We start from the raw sequence: 27,557 nt of genomic DNA on the forward strand, positions 1-27,557 counted from the left end.
ATTCTTCCGGCGGACAAGGGTTCAACGACCGTGGTATTTGATTGTCGGGAGTATGTGGCTGAGGGACTATGTCAGCTTTCAGACAACACTACATACAAAGTTTTCCAAGGTAATCCCATTCCTGATGTCCAGGTGGAGCTTCAAGGAATCCTCAGAACCTTAGGCCCCCTACAAAACCTTTCACCTCACTCCATCAACCTCCTGACCCCACCGACACCCCGCACCCCTACCTTCTACCTACTTCCTAAAATTCACAAGCCCAATCATCCTGGCCGCCCCATTGTAGCTGGTTACCAAGCCCCCACAGAACGTATCTCTGCCTACGTATATCAACACCTTCAACCCATTACATGCAGTCTCCCATCCTTCATCAAAGACACCAACCACTTTCTTGAACGCCTGGAATCCTTACCCAATCTGTTACCCCCAGAAACCATCCTTGTAACCATTGATGCCACTTCCTTATACACAAATAGTCCTCACTGCGATGGAGCACTTCCTTTCATGCCGATCACCTGCCACCCTAGCTAAAACCTCTTCCCTCATTACCTTAGCCAGCTTCATCCTGACTCACAACTTCTTCACTTTCGAAGGCCAGACATACCAACAATTAAAGGGAACAGCCATGGGTACCAGCATGGCCCCCTCGTATGCCAACCTATTTATGGGTCACTTAGAGGAAGCCTTATTGGTTACACAGGCCTGACAACCCAAAGTTTGGTACAGATTTATTGATGACATCTTCATGATCTGGACTCACAGTGAAGAAGAACTCCAGAATTTCCTCTCCAACCTCAACTCCTTTGGTTCCATCAGATTCACCTGGTCCTACTCCAAATCCCATGCCACCTTCCTTGACATTGACCTCCATCTGTCCAATGGCCAGCTTCACACATCCATCCACATCAAACCCACCAACAAGTAACAGTACCTCCATTATGACAGCTGCCACCCATTCCACATCAAACGGTCCCTATCCCTACAGCCTATGTCTTCGTGGCAAACGAATCTGCTCCAGTTCGGAATTCCTGAACCATTACACCAACAACCTGAAAACAGCTTTCGCATCCCACAGCTACCGTCTCAACCTGGTACAGAAGCTAATTACCAGAGCCACTTCCTCATCCCCTCGAACCCAGAACCTCCCACAGAACCCCAAGAGTGCCCCACTTGTGACAGGATACTTTCTGGGACTGGATCAGACTCTGAATGTGGTTCTCCAGCAGGGATACAACTTCCTCAAATCCTGCCCTGAAATGAGATCCATCTTTCATGAAATCCTCCCCACTCCACCAAGAGTGTCTTTCCTCTGTCCACCTAACCTTCGCAGCCTCTTGGTTCATCCCTATGAAATCCCCAAACCACCTTCCCTACCCTCTGGCTCCTACCCTTGTAACTGCCCCCAGTGTAAAACCTGTCCCGTGTACCTTCCCACACCACTTACTCCAGTCCTGTAACCCGGAAAGTGTACACGATCTTTTATTCATGATAAGATAGGTTTTCCCATAGATGTGTAAGCATGTCATTGCTTGTGGACACCATTTTTCCTTCTCTGGCCTTAACACATTGACTTCCACATACTTAGTGAAGGCTGTTTCACTGCCAGGTGTGAATTTTGTGTGTGTGTTTGTGTTTGTTTATGTGTCTATCAACATGCCAACGCTTTCGTTTGGTAAGTTACATCATCTTTCTTTTTAGATATATTTTTCCCACGTGGAATGTTTCTGCCTTTAAATATGTCTGCTTGTGTCTGTATATGTGTGGATGGATATATGTGTGTGTGTGCGAATGTATACCTGTCCTTTTTTCCCCCTAAGGTAAGTCTTTCCGCTCCCAGGATTGGAATGACTCCTTACCCTCTCCCTTAAAACCCACATCCTTTCGTCTTTCCCTCTCCTCCCTTCTTTCCTGATGAAGCACCTGTGGTTGCGAAAGCTTGAATTTTGTGTGTGTGTTTTTTAATTGTGTCTATCTACCAGCACTTTCCCGTTTGGTATAGTGTGTGTGTGTGTGTGTGTGTGTGTGTGTGTGTGTGTGTGTGTGTCCCAATAAGTTAACAATCTTGCTTTGTGGGGACTAAATATAGATAGGCAACCCACAGCAATCTCTGTACTATCTGGATGAATAAGTGTAACATGGTAACAGAAAATTATTACCAACTTATTAAATTAAAACTGTGAAAGAACATTTACTCTGCAGGGAAATGATACAAATCTGCGACGCTACTTCCAGAATTCTATTTTCTGTCATTTTGTACACATCATTCTGTTGTCAAAATAGACCATGAGTAGTACCTAGAAATGCAGTTTATCCTCCTGAATTCTGTACATTACCATGATAGAAATGCTTTGACATCTTCACATTATAGTAACTGCCAACCTAAAAGCTAATTGGCAATGCAAAACTTCAGACACCAACTACGTAAACATATCCAGGGTTACTCAAAAAGAACTTTACAACTTTGGAAAGATATAAAAATTTATTGAGATAACTTACAGAATCAGTAGAGGTGCTATTTTGCAGCAAACAACCTCAAGTTTCATGTAAAACTGTCAAGTGTCATTTTGGTTTGATGTGACTACCATTTGTAATGTGGCAAACATCCCACAGGAAATTAATTTCTTCCCACACTCATTGCAGCAAATTGGTCATAACTTGTGCAATGGCAGTGTAGATTCAATTTTTCAGGTCAGCTAAATTGTTTGGTAGGGGAGGAGCATTCACACAGTAGTGGATGAATCCAGAGACAAAGAAATCCAGTGTTGTCAAGTCTGGATAGTGAGATGGCCATGCAACTGGCCCTTTACATTCAGTCCACTGATCAGGGAAGTAATTATTGAGGAAAACTCGAACTTCTGTGAGGAAATGAGGTGGTGCATCACCTTGTTGGAAGTAAGCCATCCCATCTTGGTCATCTTCATTGGTCTGTGGATTTAAAAAGTTTTCAAGCATATCCAGGTACAGCGAACATGCTCTGCACCAGTGAAAGTGCCCATTTTAACTATGCACCATGCTGGTGCTCCTTGTGGCAGAATGGGGTTGCCAAAAAATGATGCATCTGTTGACTCTGTAAGTTATCTCAATAAATTTATAAATCATTGCAAAGTTATAGTCCTTTTTAACTCATCCTCTATTTCACTTTAGACTGAGAAGTAGTTTCTATTTAAGAGGCATTCGCGTATCGTATATGGAACATTTGTACCCCTTGGTATGCAGTGTGACTTTTTATTAATATTAATAGTGTTAAACTGAAATGCGTAGTAATACATGGGTATACTGAACAAAATAACAACATAAATCTTTAAATAGAATGGTGTAGTTAGTCATGTCACCCTCTTCCTCCTCAAGTAAATCATCAGCATTGCATAAAGCTATGAAACTCTCTCTATCACTGAATTGACAAACTAAAGGATACTCAAAAGCAGGTTAAGCAACCATTAATAATGAAAAATCCCATCACAAAAACATTATGTAATTATTGGATAGATATCACCAAGCAGCTGCAGAACACACACAAAAAAGATCATAGTTGTGCAAGCTTTCAGAACCAGTGGCTCCATCTTCTGGCAGAAGTGTTGAAGGGGAAGGAAGAGGGGTGAAGGAAACGGACTGGAGGTGTCTAAAAAAAGAATGAAGGGTCAGGGAACAGGGAAGACTTACCAGATGGGATTGGATGAGAAGGAAAGTCTGAGACTTTCCTTTTCTGAGTATTTCCTTTTCCTTCACCCCTCTTCTTTCCTCTTCACCCCTTTTGCCAGAAGAAGGAGCCACTGGCTCTGAAAGCTTGCATAATTATAAGCTTTTTTTATGTGCATGTTCTGCTGCTGCTTGGTGAGTAGATTTTTTATCTATTCAATTACATTACATTGTCAAAAATAGATTGTTTTCATTGTAACATCACAAAAATATGTTTTATGATGTGTGTAAAACATTCTCTACATGTTGACTTGTTAAAATTTTCACTCTCATTTTTAATAGTCTTTCTCAATGTTTTACTAGAACCCATCTTAAATATCAGTATAGTTCACTCAAAATTTTTATCATCAGAAGGTGGCATGTCCAAGCAGCTACTGTCAACTTTTTCAAGAGGTATTAGAAATGTTAATTGTTTCAGTTTTACAAACTACATGTACTAAGATGTTTGGCTGCCACTACTTTCAAATTATAATGTAATGTAATAGATATATTCTGTCAGATGAAGGATCCACTGGCTATGAAAGCTTGCAAATTTGAATATGTGTGTTGTCTGCCACTACAATCCAGTTGCATTATATTTTCAAGCACTGATATAGTTCTACAGACCTGCCTCTATTTGTTGCACTAGTTTTGAAACAGTTCATACTGTTCTTTTCCAGAAAACTGATACATCCAAAGTCATACATTCATGTGGTACAGAATCAGGAAATATTTTGTTTTTCATTCTAGTAACACTTCTGTTCCTTCACTAACTACAATTTGATGGCCACCAAGTACATGGATATTTGCCATGTATGCTCAGATAACTGCAGTTTGAAATCTATTTTAGGGAGGCGTCATGGGCTGTTTAATAACCCATGCTACAGACTGTGTGATGAACCAAAGACTGCTACTATCTGGGGTAAATATTTTATGTGGATCACAAAGACTGTCTGATTGTTCACTGGCAATATTGACTGAAGTCTTGAGAACTCTTGTGACATATTGTCTGCAAGTGAACTTGTTGTGTCAATCTCAGGCTCTGAGATTCAGGAACTTTCATTTCATGGGCAAGAACACTGTGAACGAAGTTCTGCCAAGGTTTAGCATTGTTCATGTATACTGCCAAACTCTTCACTTCCTGCGAGCCTACTGTACTATAAGAAGGCCATCAAAGGCCCTACTGCTTTAAGTATGTGGGAAATTGGTATTCCTGCCTAGGAGAAAGAGTTTTGTGATGAATGGATGACAGGAATTTGGGAAATGACTTCAGAGCTAGGGGCATACCCAGCTACTTCTGCAACCACTCCTCATTAAATTAAGCTTTGCTAAATAGAGAATAAAATGGACCACAGAAACTTAACTACTTCAGCTCTATAAATAAATAAATAAATAAACAAAAAATCTTTTTATTTTGAGTGCAATAAATAATAAATGTCGTGTGACTAAAGCCTCCCGTCGGGTAGACTGTTCGCCAGGTGCAAGTCTTTCGATTTGACGCCACTTCGGTGACTTGCGCATCAGTGGGAATGAAATGATGATGATTAGAACAACACAACACCCAGTCCCTGAGTGGAGAAAATCCCCGACCCAGCCGGGAACCAAACCCAGGCCCTTAGGATTGACCTTCTCTCACGCTGACCACTCAGATACCAGGGGCGGACTTTGGGTGCAATAAAAACACCATGTGACCAAAAGTATACAGACACCTGGCTGAAAATGACTTACAAGTTCATGGCACCCTCCATCAGTAATGCTGGAATTCAATATGATGTTGGCCCACCCTTAGCCTTGATGACAGCTTCTACTCTTGCAGGCATACTTTTAATCAGGTGCTGGAAGGTTTCTCGGGGAATGGCAGCCCATTCTTCACAGAGTGCTGCACTGAGGAGAGGTATCAATGTTGGTCGATGAGGCCTGGTATGAAGTCGGCATTCCAAAACATCCCAAAGGTGTTCTATAAGATTCAGAGCAGGACTCTGTGCAGGCCAGTCCATTACAGGGATGTTATTGTCATGTAACTACTCCGCCACAAGCCGTACATTACGAACAGATGCTCGATCGTGTTGAGAGATGCAATCACCATCCCCGAATTGCTCTTCAACAGTGGGAAGCAAGAAGGTGCTTAAGACATCAGTGTAGGCCTGTGCTGTGATAGTGCAATGCAAAACAACAAGGGGAGCAAGCCCCTTCCATGAAAAACACGACCACACCATAACACCACTGCCTCTGAATTTTATTATTGGCACTACACATGCTGGCAGATGACATTCACTGGGCCTTCGCCATACCCACACCCTTCCATCAGATCACCACATTGTGTACCATGATTTGTCACTCCACACAACACTTTACACTGTTTGATCATCCAATGTTTATGATCCTTACACCAAGCAAGACATCATTTACCAGCATGATGTGTGGCTTATGAGGAGCTGCTCAACCATGAAATCCAAGTTTCCTCACCTCCTACCTAACTGTCCTAGTACTTGCAGTGGATCCTGAAGCAGTTTGGAATTCCTGTGTGATGGTCTGGGTAGATGTCTTCCTATTACACATTACAACTCTCTTCTACTGTCGGCAGTCTCTGTCAGTCAACAGACGAGGTCGGCCTGTACTCTTTTGTTCTGTATGTGTCCGTTCATATTTCCACTTCACTATCACATTGGAAACAGTGGACCTATGGATGTTTAGGAGTGTGGAAATCTCACATACAGGTGTATGACACAAGTGACAACCAATCACCTGACCACATTCAAAGTTTGCGAGTTCCGTGGAGCGCCCCATTGTGCCTCTCAGAATGTCTAATGACCACTGAGGTTGCTTATATGGAGTACCTGCCAGTAGGTGGCAACACAGTGCACCTAATATGAAAAAATGTATGTTTTTGGGGAAGTCTGGATATTTTTGATCACATAGTGTATCTGAGGATAGTTTACAGGAGTTGGAAGAGGATTTGAATAAGATCAAATGGGATACATACGATTATCAGAAGAGAGACAACAAAAGAAAAACCAAATAATATCAAAACTGAAGTGTTTGTTTTATTACAGAGAAATAGCTGGGAAGAAATTCAGTTGTGAACTGTATTGTAAACAAGAAAAGTAAAAATAAGTTTCAGATAGTGAAGGTATCTCAGACAGAAAAACAAGCTTTGAACCATGATCATTTTGCTGATGGCACTATACTCTTCATTTTGAGGGCAGATAAAACTTCAGTAATAAATGGTTGAAAGTACACCTTAAAATCAATTATAAGACAATAAAATAGTACCAACTGTCAATGAATTCATGAGACCGCTTGAGAAAGTTTTGTATTTAGGGCAGTCAAAGATCACAACTGGATGGACAGCAAAGAAATACTCAGATATATATTATCACCATCTTACAGAATTATTACAAACCTATTAATCATCATAGTTTATAATAAATTATACTTTACACTGTTTAGTGCATAAAAGCTCATTTTAACAAATGACTGTTGTAGTGAATGCTTGTTTAGTAACACTGAAACACAGAAATCTACTTCATTCAATTACATGTTTTTCATCATTTGTCCATCCTCAGTAATGTTATTAAGTCAGTTTTTCATTTTAGGAGGAATCAATATTATTGTGTAAATATTAACAAACATCTTCAGCAGTTCTCAATAACACTTTATTTTCTTTATTTGTCTGCCCCCATTAATGTTATTGGGTCACATTTATACTTTAGTTGGGATTCTTACATGAATACAGATGGAAATCTTCAGCAGTTTAAGATATTTGCATTTCAAAATTAATTTATTGTTATATTGCATTTTCCTCTCATACATAAAATATCTTTGTGTCAATCAGACAGATTTGTGATTTTACTTATCATTGATTGATGTGCATAACTCAGAACATTATTTAGAAAATGAATCCCTCCACTAATGCGGAAGTAGGTTACAGTGCGTTTACCACTTATTTTACGGGTTGTGCAATTATATGAAGTGAAATACGAGAGTATTTGCTACAGCACAGATCCTGATCTTGATGAAATTTACAGTAACATCTGTGGACTGGCTTTGAATGTGCTGTAATTCATTATAAAGTACTTAGTTCAGCATCTTAAGTTCTTATTTGTATATTGTTAGCTGTTCACATCTTTCAAATAATGTAAAAAATCATTCAAATACTTATGAGGAACAACATAAGCACTTGCTATATAGCTCAGACATATTTAATGGCATGTCTTTTGTAGTCTCAGCTAGATAAAAGAAATAGAAAGCACCTTACACTGAAAGACTTACCGCATTCATTCCCTGCCCGTAAAAGGGAACCATTGCATGGGCTGCATCTCCAACTATAATGACTGAACTGCCAACATGGTAGGGATTGCACTACAACATAAATATTGTCTGATCATTCCTATGCTTGTGGCTAATAATATCACATATGTAACTCATCATGCTGCAATTGGTTTACTTATGATTAACAAAATATGTTATGTAAAAAAGCAGTAAAAGCTCATTTCTGCTTCCAATGTGGTAACAAATGGGTACCAATTTAATTTTCCAGAACGTTTATCAAACTCTTCAGTTGAATTGTATACAAAATCTGTTAGCCAAAATCTGTATCTTGTGACAGGACTGATAATCAACCATTACTCTGGCAATCAAAAAATACTGATATCTCTACTGTTATGTTTCCAAATAAGATAGTTATTCTGTTATGATAGGAGTTCTTATAAACTATCAGTAAGTATCAACTATAAATAATTCTGTAAAATAGTAATAGAAGAAGAGAAAAAAAATAACTTTGTGTGTCATGCCCACTTATCTAAAGATAGAAGAGGTGATATCTGTAGATATATGATATAAATGTCTAGCTCTGTATATAAGAGTTTGATTTCAAAAGAGGTAAATCATGATATTTGCAGAATTGCTGTTATTATTTTTATGGTATTATCTTTACAATTCTTGTCAACATTTGCAATAATTTTGGTATGAAATATGAACTCTGCTATGAGTGACTATGCTGGGGAGGGGGGGGACTTACAAACACACCTTGCCATGAAGAAATACATTGAAAAAAATGAAAAAGAACAGATGGCACTGCAGACATACACACCTCACAGACAGATATTGCTTTACACTTAGCTTTTTATACATTGGTGTAGCACATGCTTTGCTGCTTTGGAAATATCTTCGGTGCTTGGTTTGGTAACATGGAGGCATGTGAGATAAAATTTGGCAGAAAATGTTTATAAAATTGTTGTGGAAAAGTTACCTTATTTAATGAACTGGAGAACTGCTTTTGACAGAAGATGTTGGAAATTGCTACCAAGTGTTCCATGATTTCTGTGTTGTTTAAATGATATTAATCTCAAAACGCTGAAAACACCTTTCTGATGACCCAGTATAATTATTACTATTGAATCAACAACATATAAGATTAAATCAAACAATGTAAACTCCAGGTAGGAATATCAACAAAGTAGGAATAGATAATTGCTACTTATTGTAAAGAAGACATATCAAGCTGCAGACAATGATTAAAAGACTCCTACATAGAGCTTTAGGCCACAGTCTCTGTCAGTAAAGAGGACACACACACACACACACACACACACACACACACACACACACACACACACACGCAAGCAAGCACACCTCATGCACACACAACCACCAACTCCTGCATCTCCGGCCGGATTACAACATCATGTGGGATGCAAGCAGCAATCTGGAGGGGATGGGGAAGGAAAAGGCATAGCAGCATCCAGGTGGGGAGGGAGACTTGCAGGGATTAGAATGATGACAGGTGCAGTGTCAGGAGGTTGTTGGGCAGGGATGTGGGGAAAAAAGGAACAAAAAAGGAGAGGAACAGGGAAAGACAAGTGAATACATTGGCAGAGGGCTACAAATTAACAAGGTGGAAGATGAGAATGGGGAGGATATGATAGGACAGACAGGGTAGGGGAACAATATGTTACCATAGGTTGAGTCCAGGATAATTATGGGAGCAGAGAATGCGTTGTAAGGATAACTCCCATCTTCACAGTTCAGAAAACCTGGTGGTGGGGGGAAGGATCAAGATGGCTTGGGTAGTGAAGCAGCCATTGAAATCTACAATGTTATGTTCAGCTGCATGTTGTGCCACGGGCAGTCTACTTTGCTCTTGGCCACAATTTGGCGGTGGCTGTTCATCCTGATGGACAGTGGTTCGTAGTCATACCAATATAAAAAGCTGTGCAGTGATAGCAGCAGAACTGGTAAATGACATGGCTGCTTTCACAGGTGGTCTGGCCACTGATGGGGTAGGATAAACCTGTGACAGGACTGGAATAGGAAGTGCTGGGTGGGTTGATTTGGTAGGTTTTGCAGCTGCATCTTCCACAGGAGTGTGATGCTTGTGGCAAGGGGTGGGGGTTGGAATCGTCATAGGGATGGACTAGGATGTTGTGGAGACTGGGTGGGTGACAGAACACCACTTTAGGAGGAATGGGCGATATCTCTGGTAGGATGTCCATCATTTCAGGGCACAATGCTAGGTAATCAAAGCCCTAGTGAAGAATGGGGTTCAGTTGTTCCAGTCCAGGGTGGTACTGGGTGATAAAACGCACACTCCTTTGTGGCTGGTTTTGGGGATGTTGGGAGAATTGTGTTGTGAGGGGAAATGGCAGGGGATATCTGTTTGCAGACTACTTCTGGGGGATAATGCCTGTCTGTGAAGGACTTGGTGAGACCGTCAGCATACTGAGCAAGAGAGTTTTGTCACTGCAGATATGCCCTCTCCAGGTAGCCAGACTATATGGGAGGGATTTTTTGGTGTGAAAGGGATAACAGCTGTCAAAATGCAGGTACTGTTGGTGGTTGGTGGGTTCAGTGTGGACAGAGGTGCAGATGGAGCCATCAGAGAGGAGGACATCAACATCTAAGAAGGTAGCATGCTGCATTGAGGAGGACCATGTGGAATGGATGGGAGAGAAGGTGTTGAGGTTGTAAAGGAATGAAGATAGAGTGCCTTGGCCCTGGGTCCAGATCATGAAGATATCATCAATGAACCTGAGCCAGTCTAGGGCCATCTAGAGGAGACCTTCATAGCCTTCAGAAACACCAAACGTGCTCATACTAACTTATGCCTTTTGCCTTATTTTTGAAGGGGATTTGAGAGAAATTTTAGTTGCACCGAATTTCCTGTGCAGCTCTACTTTCTCTTCTAAACCAACTGCAACAATGTCAACACTGATTTTTAAAAGAATAATTATTATTAACTACATCAACAATGTAGTAAAAGATAGATTGCTACATATTGTAAAGAACATGTGTTAATTTGCAGACAGGCACAATTAAAAGATACTTACACAAAGCTTTTGGTCACAGTCTTCACCAGCAAAACAGAAACACACACTCATTCATACACACAAGTAAGCATAGCTAATGCACTCATGACCATCAACTCCAGCAGCTCAGACCCATCTCCATTACAATAAGTAGCAATCTGTCTTTTCTGACATTATTGATATTCCTACCTGGAGTTTTCATTGTTTTGACATTAACTATGACACATGTACAACCGTCATAATATTCCCATCCTCTTTGGTAGAAATAGATTCATCTTCTGTTGCTTCTTTTCCTATTTCAGTTTTAATTATATTTAATTTTAATTCGATTATGGTATATTTCAGTCAGACATACATATGCCTAGTTTTCATTTATTTATTTATTTTTTGCAATGTTTCCTTACCATTTCAGTACTTTTGTGCATTGAGAATTTGCAAATCTGTTTCTCTCCCTCTCTCTTTTTTCTCTGTTGCCCTTTCCCCCTTCCGCCCCCCTCCCCTCCCCATCACCGCCACCACCACCACCACCACATCGAAGGCACTCTCATAACCATGACAGTAGTGATTTTCCTTTTGTTCTGGACCACTGTGTTTAGTAATTTGGAGACACAGCTTTCCAAGATGGATATGAAACTACTGAGAAACATGTTTACATTAATGCTAGCATGCAGTTAATTATAGATTTGACAGCTTTCTACACCTTTTTGTACTTTCTCCAATGTAATTGTTTTTTCCCATTAACCAGCATTATCACTTTCCCAGATTGTTTCTCAATAGTATATAGAACCAAGTTACACAATTTGGCTAACTTTCTGCCATGTGATGTGACAACTAGTTACTGTTGATTAAGCATATATTTTTTTTTAATTTCAGCTTCTTGCATAAAATCATTATCTATCACCATACTAACATCCTGAGCCGCAGGCTTAAAGTGAAGGCACAAAGAATATTAGCATGTTTGAGGAGAATGGTCTAGTGATGTTTAGGGCCATTTTGCTTCAAGTATCTGGCAGTTATTGATTTAACATGAACAATGGAAAAAGTTCATATTGTGTTTTCCAGCAGCTCGAGGTTTTTTTTTTTTTTTTTTTTTTTTTTTTTTTGGAGGCCATGTTCTAGTTTCAACTTGCAACATAAACATAAAGTAACTCTTTTGCAACGAATGTAATAACTATCATCAACCAAATGCTGAATGTATGCTTTTCACATGCAAATTGTGCATATTATGCTTCTTTTCAGTAATGTACTGAGTTTATGACTTACATTCAGAAAAGTATCAATAGTCAAAAACTGTTGAACTATGTGTATTGCCTCTATGTTAATAACAGCCCAAAGAGAAAACACAAAGAACAATGTAGATATTAAAATGATGCTAACTCACTGACTAGCCTTTGAACTTGTTACCACTGGAACAAACAATACATTGATATACTGTACAATTAAACCTGATTACTGCTGTATCCTTGCATTAGTCACTGAAAAGCTTATAAATTAAATGTGAAGCAAGGGCTTCTTGATGTAAAAACATGATTTATTTGCATTCACAACAAACCTTAATGGAGATTAGTGGTGAAGGCTTTGTGGAGAAGTAGTCTTTGATTAACCGCTCAGTCCCAATGAGTGGCAGTGCATCAGGAAAGTGTTGTCCAAAGAAGTCTAGCAGTGCTTTGGTCGTGTCAAGTGCTTCAAATTGTTCGAAGGACATGAAGAGAGTTACAGTCCATGAGCAGTCCTGGTTGGGCAGGGCGATCATCATAAAGGAACCTCGGGGCCAAACATGCAGGTACTGCTCAGCCATTGCAAACTGTGGACATTTGACAGCATACTTCAGAAACAGAATATTTTATTTACCAAAATATATAAGCTGTGGGTGAGCTAATTACTTTGTTCATGCAATTCTTTGTAGTGAATAATGTAATATCATTCCATTTATATTAGATTTCAATATATTAAAGTGATCTTGTAAATAAAAGGTTTTTACATTCACTGCACTGTATATCAGTGTTGGCTGAGTGTAGAATAACTAATTACAGACATCAGTTTCACATATAATGCAATACTTGTTATCCAATTAGCAAATCATTTTAATATAAATCCATAACAATGATGAAAATTCCTGGGTGGAAATGTAAAATAAAAGGAAAGACAACCACTCATGTATAGTTAACTGATGTGTGATGTATAGAAATATGCAACAGAAAAAAGTATTTACACTAGCTTTCAAGCTCTCGCTCCCTCTAGTAGAAGTAAATGCATTTACTCACATAACCAAACAGTTATCCAGACGCACACACCCATGGCCATGGCAAGATTAATTGTTGATTATTGATAGTAGTAGCCTGGACAGATGGAGGTGGGGAAAGGGTAGGGAAGGATGCATAAGACGTGGAGGAGGTAATGGGTTAGTGCAAGGCAGGGCTGTCAACAAATGACTCAGCAGCTGTACAACAAGACGAAAGGAGTTTAATGTAAGAGGCAGAGCGAGGGAGAAGGTGGAAAAGGGAGGGGAGGATAGGAGAGGAAGGTGGAGATGAGGAAGGACACAGAGACAGAAGAGAGATAGGAGAGAGGATGGGGAGGGGGGATGGAATGAGAGGGAGAGGAGAGAGAGAGAGAGAGAGAGAGAGAGAGAGAGAGAGAGAGAGGGAGAAATCCCCTCATGGCAGGGGAGGAAGAGTGGCGGGGAAAAGGCAGTATATGATCTGGATGGGGAAGGAGTGGTGTAGGCAGAAGAGAGAAGGGAAAAGGTAAGGAAAAGCATTAGGAGACAGGTTAGTAGAGATTTAGGCCAGAGGGGCATGAGTGTAGGATATGATGGAGAGGCAATTTCCACCTGCATATTACAGTGCTGGAAGGAAGTATCCAAAGAACTTGCATTGTGAAGTAACTGTTGAAGTCATTTGAATTATGGTGCACAACACATTTGGCAACTGGATGGTCAAATTTGTGATCTGCCACAGTCTGGTGGTGGCCGTTCACATGAGTAGAAATTTAGTTACTTGTCACACCCACAAAGAATGCCAAACAGTAATTGCAGTATTTCTGATATATGACATGGCTGATTTCACATGTCCAGCTTTTTATTGGATAGGAAACGCCAGTGATTGGATTGTGGTAGGAGATGGTGAGTGGATGTATAGGACAAGTCTTGCATCCAGCTCAACCATAAGGGGATGAACTATAGGTTACAGGATTGAGAGCAGGATTGGAATAGGCATGATAAGGATATTCTATAGGTTGAATGGGTGGCATAACATAACTTTGGGTAATGTGGGTAGAATATCCTCCCCCTCAGGGCATGACAAGAGATAGTCAAAGCCCTGGTGAAGGATGTAGTTGAGCTTTTCAAGGCCATGGTGATACTGCATAATTGAAGTAGTGCTGGTCAGTGGCTGGTTAACAGGTTAACTGATGTCAGAGGAGCAGATAGCATGGGAGACATGTTTGTGGATGCACTGGGTAGGCTACTGTCCGTCAAATAAAAGCTCCTGCTTTCTACTCCAGGTACTGCATTCACCGGCGATGAGGCTGTAAGGAAGAGACTTTTTGACATGGAATGGTGACAGCCTATAAATAAGTTGGCATATGGTGGTGCAGTGTGAGTACCCATGCCAATAACATCAATTCATTTACAGATTTGGCCTTCAAAAGTAAAAGAATTGTGGGTCAGGATGTGGTTTTCTAGGAGTCTATGAAAGAGTTGGTGGGATGGTATCTGGAGGACGTTGGGAAAGGTGTGTTCCATCACAGCAAGGCAATGGACATGAGGGACATTTGCATATAAAGACATCACACCCACAGCTGTGTGCTAGGAGTCTGGTGATAATGGGACAGAAACTGTGGAAAAGTGGTGAAGGAAGTGAGCTGTCCCTTGAATGTATGATAGAAAGTTATGAACAGTAGTTTGAAGGTGTTGGTCAACAAATCTAGAGGTTCATTCTATGGTAGCATTGTACCCAGCCACAATGGGATGACCAGTAGGGACACATGAGGGTTGAGTTTGGAGAGTACATAGAAGGTAGGAATGCAGGACATTGCTACTGTGAGGAGAGAGAGGGATTCAGGTGTTAGGTTTTGGGATGGACCTAAGGTCTTGAGGTGCTGTGGAGGTCCTACTGGAATTTTGGGATAGCATCAAGGTTGTAAGGTTTGTATGCAAAGTGTCAGAAAGTTGGTGGAGACCATCAGCCACATAGTCACTATGACCCAAGACCACTGTGGTGGAGCCTGTGTCTGTGGGATGGATAATAAGGCCTGGATTGGTTTTCAGGTTACATACAGCTACGCAATCTTTAGAAGTGATGTTGGACTCTCTGGAGAGGGATTTAGCAAAGAAAGGTGAGTCCAGGTTAGCTCCTGAGAGGTTGCCAGGGGATGATTGGATGGAAGGGCAGGAGAATCATGGTTGGAGGGAAGGTTGGAACTGTTTTAAACAAGAATCTGTGTGGGGTTCTAGTTGGCTGGTGTCAGTGATATGTGTTTCCACAGTGAAGAATGAGTAAAGAAAAAGAAGGTCATTTACAAGGCTAGCACATCTGAACTTATGTTTAAGGCTGAAGGTGAGGCCTTTAGAAAGTGATGAGACTTTTGCAGGGGACAAGTTTTGGCACAAAAGGTTGAAGAGAGTGTTACAGGGTGGCTATTCAGGAGCAGTGTGTTCATGGAGGGATGAAGTTTTTGGGAATGTGGTAAGTGGAATAAGTCAGCAAGATATAGTCTACAAGCTATGATGGTTGGACAGGGGAAAGGGGGGGGGGGTGATTAGAGATGGAGATTCTTTCCATACATAGGACAGAAGTAGCTAGGGTAGCTTCTTCAGATGGTCCTGGGAGCTGTTCCAATTGTTGAAGAGCAAGTGTTTCTACTGCAGAAATAACATTCAGGAAGTTGTGCTCACAGAGTAAAAGAACCTGTGTGGGGTTCTGGTTGGCTGGTGTCAGTGATATGTGTTTCCACAGTGAAGAATGAGTAAAGAAAAAGTAGGTCATTTACAAGGCTAGCACATCTGAACTTATATGTTTAAGGCTGAAGGTGAGTCCAAGTCAACAACGATTTGAACTTATAAATAATGTGTTCTTTGTAATAAATTACACTTAAGTGATTAAATTATGATGCATTATTGTCCATTTTACCCATATACACGAGTAGATGTTACTTCTTGTAAGAATGTTCAGAACTAACTGGCAACTTTCTTTGTATTTGAAACCTCAGATGAAATAAAGGCAAGCAATACAAATGCAAGTTCTTCATATGTGATGCAAATTTTATTAGTTGGACAATTTTTTGTTAATGGAAATCCATTGCACAACTGGGCATGTAAATAAAAGTGTTAGTTTTATTCTCTTATATTCTGCTCAGTGACACCCCATGTTAGAGGTCAAAGGTGAGGCCCATAGAAAGTGCTGAGACTTCTGCAGGGGCCAGAGTTTTGGGAGAAAGGTTGACAACAGTGTTATGGGGTGGGTGTCCACCCAATCATTCCACACTTCAAACCCATGCATAGAATTTCTCCACCTGAGGACTAAAGCATTTTACAATGGCAGGCTTGAGGTCCTTGCCATCTACAAATCATTGTTCACCAAACCATTATTTCAAGTGCTATAAAAGGTAATTCACAGAATATTGAATCTAATCCTTGATAAGTGCAGCTGTCTGTGGACATCTGTAGTCATGGAGGTTCACTATTCTGGGCTACAGTTCCTGCACTGTTGATTTTGGATGGCATGTCCCAGTTCAATGAATATTTTTGAATACACATCAGCTGTAACTGTTGACCACTATTCCAAAAAATTTGCAGTATCTGAACTTTCAGTGCCAATTTTGTTAAAATAGTGGTGTGACCAACATGAGAAAATTTCGTCATTTGGATTTTCAGCTCCTTGTGTTTACTGTGTTTGTAGTTAAAATTTTAGGATGTAAGGTTCACCAGTTATGCAAAACACCATTTGTCTTTGTACCTCCATAGACAATCTCATCTCTCTTATGTTTCGCAAAAAACACATCACGCCTTCCTGATGTTTACTCTATTACTTATTCAAATGGTGTATATCAACCTAATATGATCTAGCACAGTCACAACCAATCATGTTATGCTACTTTATCAGTAGTAGTGTTTTCGAAACTACATCTTTCATGGCTGATTTACATTGTCTCAGCCTGGGATCTGCTCTACCTTACCATTTATTATTGCCATTAATTACCATAGCTATGTCATTCACCAATTAAGACTGGATAAATTGTGTCAGTGTTACAAGATAATATGAACATTGTAATACAAAAAGCAATTAGCATAATCATGTATAATACCGGTAATACAGAACAAATTTACATAAGTATAGCATAACACTTAATCACATATAGAGTAAGAAATTTTTAACAAGTACATGTTCACTTCATTTCATATAGCAGTGCATTGTTTAGGAAGGCCAATTTGCTGTTTCACTGTCAAAGGACTCATTTAAACTGTACAGTGGTTTTCGCCATATGTTTTGTGAGATCTTTCCCTGAAATTTCACCAAGTTCAAGGGCTGCATTTTAGCATTTAGATGGTTGAACATTTTAATTGCTTCTGTTGGAAAACTGTCCCTTATCATAGAGAGTCGACAGCTTGGGATATCATTGTCTTCCTTACTGCACGTGTTATAATTTTGGACGTCATTCCTGTTGGTGAATGTTCCATGATTATCTTTCCCCTACATAAGACAGGTGAAGACATATTGACTGAAAATTGTTGTCACTCCTAGATATGTGAAGATGAGTTTCCTGCTTGATGTTAAGATTCTTATCACTTTTTTGTAGTAGTAGGAGTAGTAGAACTTTTTGCAGCTTGTAGAGTGACCCCATAGTAACCCGATCTTTCAAGCAACTTGCCATCAACTTTCATGTAACATCTGCAGCATATGAACCTATTACACACTTTTTTTTCTTTTAGTAGCTGTATGCTGGCTCCTTGAAAAAAGGAGGTGGGGGTTGTCTCAGCAGCCAATGTGCTAAAAGCGAATTGTAAGCTTCTGCTCCCACTATACCTCCATCCAGGGGTCAAGTAAAAGTGTGTGATGAATACAGATGTGGGGGGAAACTCATCAAGAAAGCTCAACATGTGCAGCAGTTAGAACAGTACCAGAGACAAACTCATAATATCTCATCAAATCAACAGTCTTCTTGTACCTAATCATTGCATACTCTTGTGCAACAATGTACATGCAAGTTTAACAGATTTCCTGGTAAGGAGAGAGAGGAAGGGGGCAGTCAGAAACGCGCATTTGAAAATGGTGTGTGTGTGTGTGTGTGTGTGTGTGTGTGTGTATGTGTGTGTGTGTGTGTGTGTGTGTGTGTGTGTTTGTGTGTGTGTGTGTGTGTGATAGAATTTCCTGTGGATTGAATTTGCATGATTTTGACAGTTGCAGAATTCTGGAGAAATTGTTCCTCCCACTCTTCTACAAATAGACGTAATTTTTAGAAGAGGCTAATGTTTTCAGCAATACCAGGATATCTACATCTTCATCTGTGATGGTAACATTATCATAGTCAACAGCTTGTCATATAGCGGTGTTAATTATAATCACATTGGCGTCTTCTATTGACTTGTCCTTTGCTGCTGTTTCTGTCATCAGCATTGAAATGAAGTCCCTTTTGTTGGCGTTGTTTGACTACAACAATCACTGTGACACTGTTAACAGCTGTAGTTTGTGAAATTCCTGAGGATTCATTTCATCTTTTAGTCTGATCATGCCCTTGAAGCACTCTTAGCCTGCAGGATGTGGGATTGAAACCTGCATGTCAAATTTGTAAAACAACTGTTTCCGTTTTTCCATGCAGCAGGTCATTTGACCCATGTAGACATGACCCATGTACACCTGACCACAGAGTAGATCCTAATGATGGTGATGAAGAGTTATGGTGATCACTGTATATCAGATAGTCTGTTGCCTCAATGGACCTTGAGTATGCTATGCCTCAAAACTTCCATAAGCAAACAGAGATGTTCACCAAAGTATGTTCAGGAACACCTGAAAAACTTGCAGATATGTTGGTATCTCAGAATAAAGTTGCACAAATGTATAGCCACCTACTGGTTATTTATAAAGTCACATGAGTCATTGTTTTGAATCAGTAGTAATCTGACTGTGAGTGAAATCAAACAATAGCTTCAAAAATTGTTGCTCCCTTGCAAAATGTGTGCTGTAATTTGATTTTTGTGTGCAAAAGTAGTTAGAGCTGCTCATCTTCATCAGGAATGATTTGACACTAGTGGTCAGACATTTAAATGGCTACACAAATGTGCATGATGTAGATCAGAGTGGCAGGCCGAGAATTCATGAAACTGAGCAACAAGTGGCCCAAAACCAGTGATCTGATTTATGACTGGTGCACTGGCTAATAAATTTTCTCATTGTAGGATGTAAAATCTACCAGTTATGCAAAACACCATTTTTTTCAAGTTCTCAAACATATTTCAGTACCACTGTGCCATCACCAGTGGGCTTCCATTTTCCTTACTCGATCAGTGCGTGAAAGTGAAATGGAAGGAAAACTGATTAATATTGCAATGATGTACCCACAGCGATGCACTGTTCAGCAGCTTGCTGGATATTTGTTTGGATGTAGATGCAGGCTACACTGTGTAACACAATTAAAGGGTCACTTTTTCGAAACCCCTTAACAGTCTCCAATTGTGATGCAGAAGTTTGACATTTGGCTCGTATGTGCCTAAAACCTGTAGTGATGCGAAACCAGGGCGCCCTGCAACATCATCCTTGGACTTGGCGACCCTTCAAACATCAGTGCGACATGAGCAAAAAAATGTCTACAGCTCAGGCAATCATGTGTGGTTTAACGGGTGATAAGCATGCCACATTGGCACCAAATTTCACCACAATTTTGCCCAACGCCACCATGAATGTACCACACTTTCTCTTATCCATATTTAACACCCTTTCATGACACCTTTGCAATGGTGATCACAATTGCAAAGCCCAGTGTTGTAACCACGCGGTTTTCTTACGGGTAGCCATAGGAAAACTGCTCAGGGACGCTTCGGCATAGAATCAACACAGAAGAGACTCCGGTGGTGGCATAAAGAGCATCAATGAAACCACCCCTTCCAACAAAGGCGTTCATTTTCACACATTTCACACTCTAAAACCAAGTTTACAGTGCCATCAGCAACAGGAGGATTTTGACAACCCTTGACACTGTTGACAGCCCTTGGAAGATTCAGCCCTTCTCTTTTCAGTCCTCCTGTTTCCTGCCCTCCTCTGGCGTGATCACAAGTTGCGCTGCGACATTGACAGGTGTGTGAATAAAACAGCAAAGGGCCCCTCAAAGGTTCCTCATTTAGTTACTGTAGTTAGTTACATATTTCAAAGATTATTTGAACAGTTCTTTTATCAAAATGAAATGGAATGAGACAGTTTTTTGAATATGTGTACATTTTTAGTGTTAACATTAACGAACACATTATTTTTAGTGCTAGTCATACCACTACCGCACACTTAAAAACTAGTTCTTTTTTCAGGTTATCAGTAATAAATAGAAATTAGTTCATCGAATAGAAAGAGTGGTCCAGGAGCAATTATCATAGGTTAGATTTAATACTTGCTTTGTTGCCTATCAGAGATTTTATGTTAATGGGTAAAATATATATAAAAAAAATTGTTGCTACGTATTGAACTGCTACTGATAGCTTTAATAATACATAGTAAAGGTTACTTTTTCCTCTAATGTAGTAGTTGTGGACATCGCTATTCTTCTCAAATTGCGATGGATAATTTGTGACGAATGTATGTCAGTGTGACAGTGCAGTTAAAATGCCTAACTTTATATGAAAAAAATACAATTCATGCTGGGCTGAATCTAACCAATACCCTACCTAAAAGCTTCACAGCCCTTTCTACTAACAAATTAAAAGACTAGCTGAAAAGAATTTTAATTGCAAACCCTTTGTACCTCCTAGATGAGTACCTTAACCACATGGAAAGTGCTTTGTAAGTGTGTCAGGCTCATAGTGCTAAGTAACTCACAACTGATCTATTGTTGATAACAACAATTTGTAACACTGTTATTTGTATATTACCAAATGCAAAATGCATGAAAATGTAAAATTTATGAATACAAACAAATATTTAGTTTGTATCTTATAAACTGGCGTGTTCAGAAGAAAATCTGTATGATGTCCTGAAATTGCATTATTTCTAAGGATTGTATTTGATTATTCGATGTTGAATTAATATTATTAACTTCCTGAAGAGGTAGGGGAGACTGGGGCACATTGAAGAATATGGAAAGATGACTAATCACACAGTTTGTGTTTATTCTGCTAGGTAGCACCGCATTATGAATATTGCTAGCTCCTCACAGCGATACACTAAAATCTGCAACAATTGAGACACTCCCGCCAATTCAGTATGCGTTATGTGCTTGTTTTCTACATTAGCTGACTACATTGCATTCCTGTTGACATACTACTGGGGAAACTAGAGTTTTATGGGGTGATAGGGAGCACTTTATCTGTGATAAATTCTTATTTAAGTAACCGAAAACAATTCGTTTCAGTCAGAAATTTAAATTCTTCCATCATGGAAATCAGCACAGGTGTACCACAAGGGTCTATCCTTGGACCCTTCTTCTTCATTGTCGCTATTAATGATTTACCTAAAAATATAGCTCACCCTGTTGTGTGTTATGCTGACGATACAACACTACTTACCACACATCAGAACATTTCAGATCTGAATAACCTAACAAAAGAAACACTAGATAAGGCCCTGGACTGGTTTGCAGCCAATAAGCTCCTATGCAACCCTGACAAAACACAACAACTTTTAATGGGAACATCAAATGAAGTAGGCAATAAGTCAGTAAAACTCTTAGGTATTCACATTGACTCAAAACTATATTGGGAGGAACATGTCAATCATGTATGTGAAAAAATATCTCGGGTGGCATATCTTCTCTTGAAACTAAGGGAGGTAGTGAGCTTGGAGTACCTCAGGGTGACATACTTTGGGCTATTCCAGTCACATATTTCATATGGTCTTATTATATGGGGGCACTCCCCTCACATCAAAAATGTATTGAAATTACAAAAAAAAGTCATACGTATAATATGTAAAAGAGGTCATAGGGAGCACTGTCGTCCTCTTTACTCCAGACTCAGAATACTTACAATTATAAACTTATACATCTAAGTGTCTGTACTCTATATTAAAAATAATATTTCAGAATTTATTGCCAGAAAGGAAATACACAAACACAACACCAGGGTGAACGGTAATTTAGACATACCGCGCCACAGATTAGCGAGAACAGGAAATTCCCACAAAGTTAACCCACTCAAAATGTTCAATAAACTGCCAATTCATGTTCAGTCTATGGATACAAATTCTTTTAAAATTAAGTGGTACAGCTGGCTGTCAGATCATCCATTCTATGACATTAAAGAATTCTTTGAGATACCTGAGGAGAATACAAGCATTTAAAAGTTGTCTGTAGTTAAACATATTATTTTGTGCTGTGGTTAATCGTGTGTAATTACAAAGTTTATACTATAAACAATAAAATATCTTATTACATTAGATTATAAGATAGCTTGTTGCGTTAGCTTTTAAAAGCTATCCTTTGTAATTTGGTACACTGCCATGCTTCAAATGCATTTATAATGTATGGACAGAAGTTTATTTTGTTATTCTGTATGTACTAGTACATCTTGTATGACGAAGCCAATATCATTGTAAAATGATCTATGGTGAATAAAATTCTTGAAATTAGACTTCCATCATAAGCTCTTGTGGTCTAACAGGTGTGATATCTGGTTATTCTTTGCTGTACATTACTATCTCAGACAGTATGTGTTTCACAGTCACTGTTTATTCGTATCCTAGTCTTGTTAATTCTACGACAAATTCAACTACTTTGAAAATAGATAATTGGGGCCTGATGAGGGGTGCAAATTGACATATTGCCCCACTTGCTTTCTACTGTTATCTTTTGGTGATTATATGTGCTTCTTATTTGTGATATGTGATTTTATGAGCTTTATAGGCCACAAACTGTGCCATAAATAGTTTCTAAGGGGTCTTGACAACCGAAAATTTTGTAGCTCTGACTTTTGTCCTATTTTATTAATTTATGGCACATGACTTTTCAGATATGTTGAGGAATTGTTTATAAAGTCCACTAGAGTAGAATGGGATAAAAATAAGGTGGTTGCTCTATTATAGACATTAAAGAGGAAATAATTATTTGCTCAGGTGCAGCAAATGCTTATGGTATTCACGAAGCAACAGTTTGTACCTGTTTGAAGAAAAGTGATGAAGCAACAAGAATTGTATGTGCTTAAATATTTGCGTGCTTGGTGTGTGTTTGTGTGTCTATAGCCCAAATGATACATTAATTTTAAATTAGAACAAAGAGATGCCTATTCATCGAAAATTCCGTGAAGTATTGAACACAAAGCAACTAGATAGTTTGATCTGTTTAACAGCCACTGACAAAATGTATTTGAATACGCAGAACAATGTGAGATACCTCGTCCATCATTTGGTACCAAGGAATGTAAATACAGTATCTGTAACAAAATGGCTATACTGTCTGAAAGTTCGAGCCCATGATGTCAGCTCACCAGGTGAGCATCATGTCGGGAGAAGATTGGTTGTCAAATTTTATGAAACTAGAGGCAAGATGAATCGCCAGATCAATTGGTTTTAACAAGAAATGTATGGACAAGTTAATTTTAAAAGAAATGCGGGAAAAATATAAATGTCCTGCATCTATCATTTATAATGCAGATGAATCTGAATGGTCCACTGTGTGTAATAAGCTACCAAACGTTGTTTCACCCATAGTAACTGAGGGTGTTTCTAGAATCGTATCAGCAGAGAGAGAACAACGTTACTGTATTTCGTCGCATTAAAGCAACAGTATACTACCTCACCTCTTTTCTCGTTCTTGCGTGGAATCAGATGCTACCTGAACTTGTGGAGAAAGAACCACCAGGAACCCTTGGACATTGCAGTGATAATGAGTGGAGCAATGGAACAATATATTGAAACTTGTTAGACCTACCAGTGAATCCCCTTTTCTGCCGCTTGTGACAACTGGATGGTCACTCACCAAAGACAACCCATTCCATTACCGACAAAAATGTTGGTGAGCTATTGAGCACTGCTTATTTCGAAGCAGCCACAGGGATAACTCTGTTAATGGATTCAAAACGTGGGATCGAACCCTACGATCCTCTTGTATTCAAAGAGGGCGATTTTGCTGCGGCGGAAACCACAGATTCTGTTCTTGTTACAGATAATACCGGAATTGGAAGTGCTCCTGCTCAGGCTGCAGTATTTACCAGGTGTAGAAGTATGAAACCGGAATTTCCCTATAGATGGTGCTAGCCGTCAGTGTAGGGCCTATGAGACCACGTCTGCAGCGCCATCTGCTTCCCGTAACGGTTGATGACGAATGTCAACACGCAGTAAACCAAGTCCCATACATTGGTATCTATTTCAAACCCGTGAACATGTCGAGTTTTGTGCCTGTGAACAATTTGCAGACAGCATTGGTTCTCTATTATCATTTGAAGAAAACTATTGCAGAATCGCATTGAATGCTTGTCGAAGCTTTTGGCGAACATGCTCTTAGGAAAACACAGATTTTCGAGTGGTTCAAAAAATTCAAAAGTGGTAATTCTGACGTGAGAAATGACGAGCGCGAGAAACTACCGAATAAGTTCAAAGACATAGAATTGTAGGCCTTGTTGGATGAAGATGATACTCAAACTCAACAGGAACTCGCGGAACAATTGAATGTGACGCAGAAAGCCGTTTCTCTTCGATTGAAAGTCATGGGAAAGGTGCAGAAAGTGGGAAAATGGGTTCTGCATGAACTGAATGACAGACACCAGGAAAACTGAAAGACCACTTGTGAAATGCTGTTCACCAGATACAAAAGAAAGTCGTTTCTCCATCGAATAGTGACAGGTGATGAAAAATTAATATATTTTGAGAATCCTAAGCGTCATAAACCGTGGGTGAAACCAGGCAAACCATCGACATCCACTGCAACACCAAATCGCTTTGGAAAGAAGACAATGTTCTGCGTTTGGTGGGATCAGAGGGCTGCCATGTATTATGAGCTGCTAAAACCTGATGAAACCGTTAACACTGATCGCTACCAACAGAAAATGATCGAGCATTAGTCTACGTGAAAAGAGAGCAGAATATTGAAAACGTCAACACAAAGTCATATTGCTCCATGATAACGCCTCATCACACACAGCAAGATGGGTCAGGGAAACTATCTAGGCGTTCATTTGGGAACTACTAGTAGGGCATGCGGCCTATTATCCAGGCTTGACTCCGTCCATTTATCATCTGTTTCCATCACTGGGACACGCTCTCGCTGAACAACGCTTCAATTCGTATGAAAGTGTACGAAAATGGCTCACTGACTGGTTCGCTTCAAAAGAAGAACTGTTTTTTTCTTTATTTATTTATTTATTTTTTGTTTGGTATTCATAGCCTGCCGGAGAGGTGGAAGAAATGTATAAATAGCAATGGAGAGTATTTTTAATAAAACGTTGTTTATCAGTTTCCCAACAAAAGACGTGTAATTATTGCAACCCAATTCCAGTTTCATACTTCTACACCAGGTAAGGGCCAGCTCACAGAAATTACTAATCAACGTCCTGATGAACATCAGGCAGAACAAAATGAAAAACCAGGACCTTCAACGAGTGGTGCTTCCATTAAGCCGGTGCCGAAGTATTTTTGATTTTAAACCATTGCCTACAAGGGGATCATGTGTGACAAAACAGAAATATCACTGTACGGAAAATGCAAGTGTCTTAACAAGCTCACCAGTGAAACAGATGTTAGCTGATAAGGAATCACGTAAGATGAAAAAAAAACGTCTAAAACAAGAAAGAAAAGAGGCTCAGGATGAAAAGAAGGGCATTGGTACCAAGGAATCTAATATGGTATTTGTAATAAAAAGGCTGTGGTGTCTGAAAGCTCGAGCCCATGATGTCAGCTCACACTTTCAAAGATAGTATAGTGTAATGTCTCGTATGTGATGAGATCTACGTTGATCCATCGTCAAAAGACCAGATAGAATGTTGCAAATGCCAGATATGGTGGCACGAGTACTGTTCAAACTTTGAAGGAGGAATATTTGTGTGACATTTCTGTTAAAAAAAATATTGATTTTGAGATATTAATTTCCAACACTATAATCATTTTATTGCATACTATTCAGTTATACATAATTAGCAATGTTTAATTAATTGATGTACTGTCTTTCAACTTCTGAGAGTAAAAATGTATTCAATTAGTATTTGAATTGTCATCTTGCCCCATTGTCGAAGTCATCTTGCCTCAGTAATGGGGTAAAATGACACTTTTTTTAACATTTTTAAAATCAGCAAAATAACTGTAATTACGATTTCAAAAAAAGTTATACAATTAGATATGATTTAAGACCATTCTATTAATGCATGAAAAACAATATTTCTCCGAAGGTGAATTTATTACAAATGATTAACTGTTAACATCGTCAACTTGCCCCAGTCTCCCCTACCTACATGACGACTGCACCAGTTTAGCGACACCCTTAGTGCCACCAGCACACCTTTGTTGGGTAATTTAAAAATACCTCTATGCAGAGACAGGCATTCACTGATTCCTAGGCACTGTCATGACAGGCATCCCATTCGACACCCCTTATATTCGGCCGGCAAACATTAGTTCAGTGCTGAAGCGTCACTCAGCTAATGTGTGTCGAAATGGTTGCCTGTTACACAAGCACCTAGGAATCAGTGAATGGCTGTATCTGTACAGGGACATTTTTAAGGTGCTCAACAAAGATGCACAGGTGGCACCAAGGGTGTTGCCAAACTGAGGGGTACCCTTTGCCATTTCAATGTCCCCCCCCCTGCCCCTCCTCCCCTCTTTCTCCACATGATCACGCCAGAGGAGCATGCGAAGCGGAAGGGCTGGAAAAGCTGCTTCAGATTATATTCAAATTTCAAATATCTTCGAATGCTTTTCAAAGATAGCAAGTGGTTCCCCCTGTATACTAAAGCAAAAGTAACGGTCGCACTACACTCCAACAGAGTCAGATCGAGTTCAGTGCGGTTGCAACTCCAGTATGTCCTCAGAAAAGAATTGAATCATGTGGAAGGTGTCAGCAGCGCCAAAGGTTGTCAGAAACATCGTCCTGTTGCTTATCACATTGCAAAATCATCTTCGACTCAGAAATGTGCGGGAAGATTGGTTTCATTGAGGTCTTTTATGCCGCCCCCTGAGGTCTTTTCGTGTCGATTCTGAGCAGGAGCGTGTGTGAAATGTTTTCCTTGGCACCCATAAGACAAACCAGGTGAATTCAACAGTGAAAGTCGCAGTTCTGACCACCATCGTGGAGGTGTCAAAAGAAGAAGTGAAATGTGGGCAAGACGGCGTGTGATGACTTTCCCATCATGCGACACGTCCGCGGTGGTGTTGGACGGAAAACTTGTTGCCAATGTGGCATCATTAACACATCTTACACCTCACATGAACTTCTTAGCTGTATCTTTTTTTT

The 27,557-nt window shown here is 39.7% G+C and overlaps 1 protein-coding gene across 1 annotated transcript in view; it reads right to left on the reverse strand.

The window, feature by feature from the left end:
- LOC126482345 (kynurenine 3-monooxygenase-like) overlaps window positions 1–27,557 on the reverse strand; it is a 180,724-nt gene that overhangs the window by 24,075 nt on the left and 129,092 nt on the right. Inside the window, exons 7-8 of the mRNA XM_050106426.1 lie at window positions 12,535–12,786; window positions 7,948–8,037 (exon numbers count right to left, since the gene is read on the reverse strand). Of these exons, the coding sequence (XP_049962383.1) occupies window positions 7,948–8,037; window positions 12,535–12,786 (342 nt within the window). The remainder of the gene's footprint in view (window positions 1–7,947; window positions 8,038–12,534; window positions 12,787–27,557) is intronic.

Source organism: Schistocerca serialis, chromosome 5, assembly GCF_023864345.2.
Source record: "Schistocerca serialis cubense isolate TAMUIC-IGC-003099 chromosome 5, iqSchSeri2.2, whole genome shotgun sequence".
Taxonomy (NCBI): Eukaryota; Metazoa; Arthropoda; class Insecta; order Orthoptera; family Acrididae; genus Schistocerca; species Schistocerca serialis.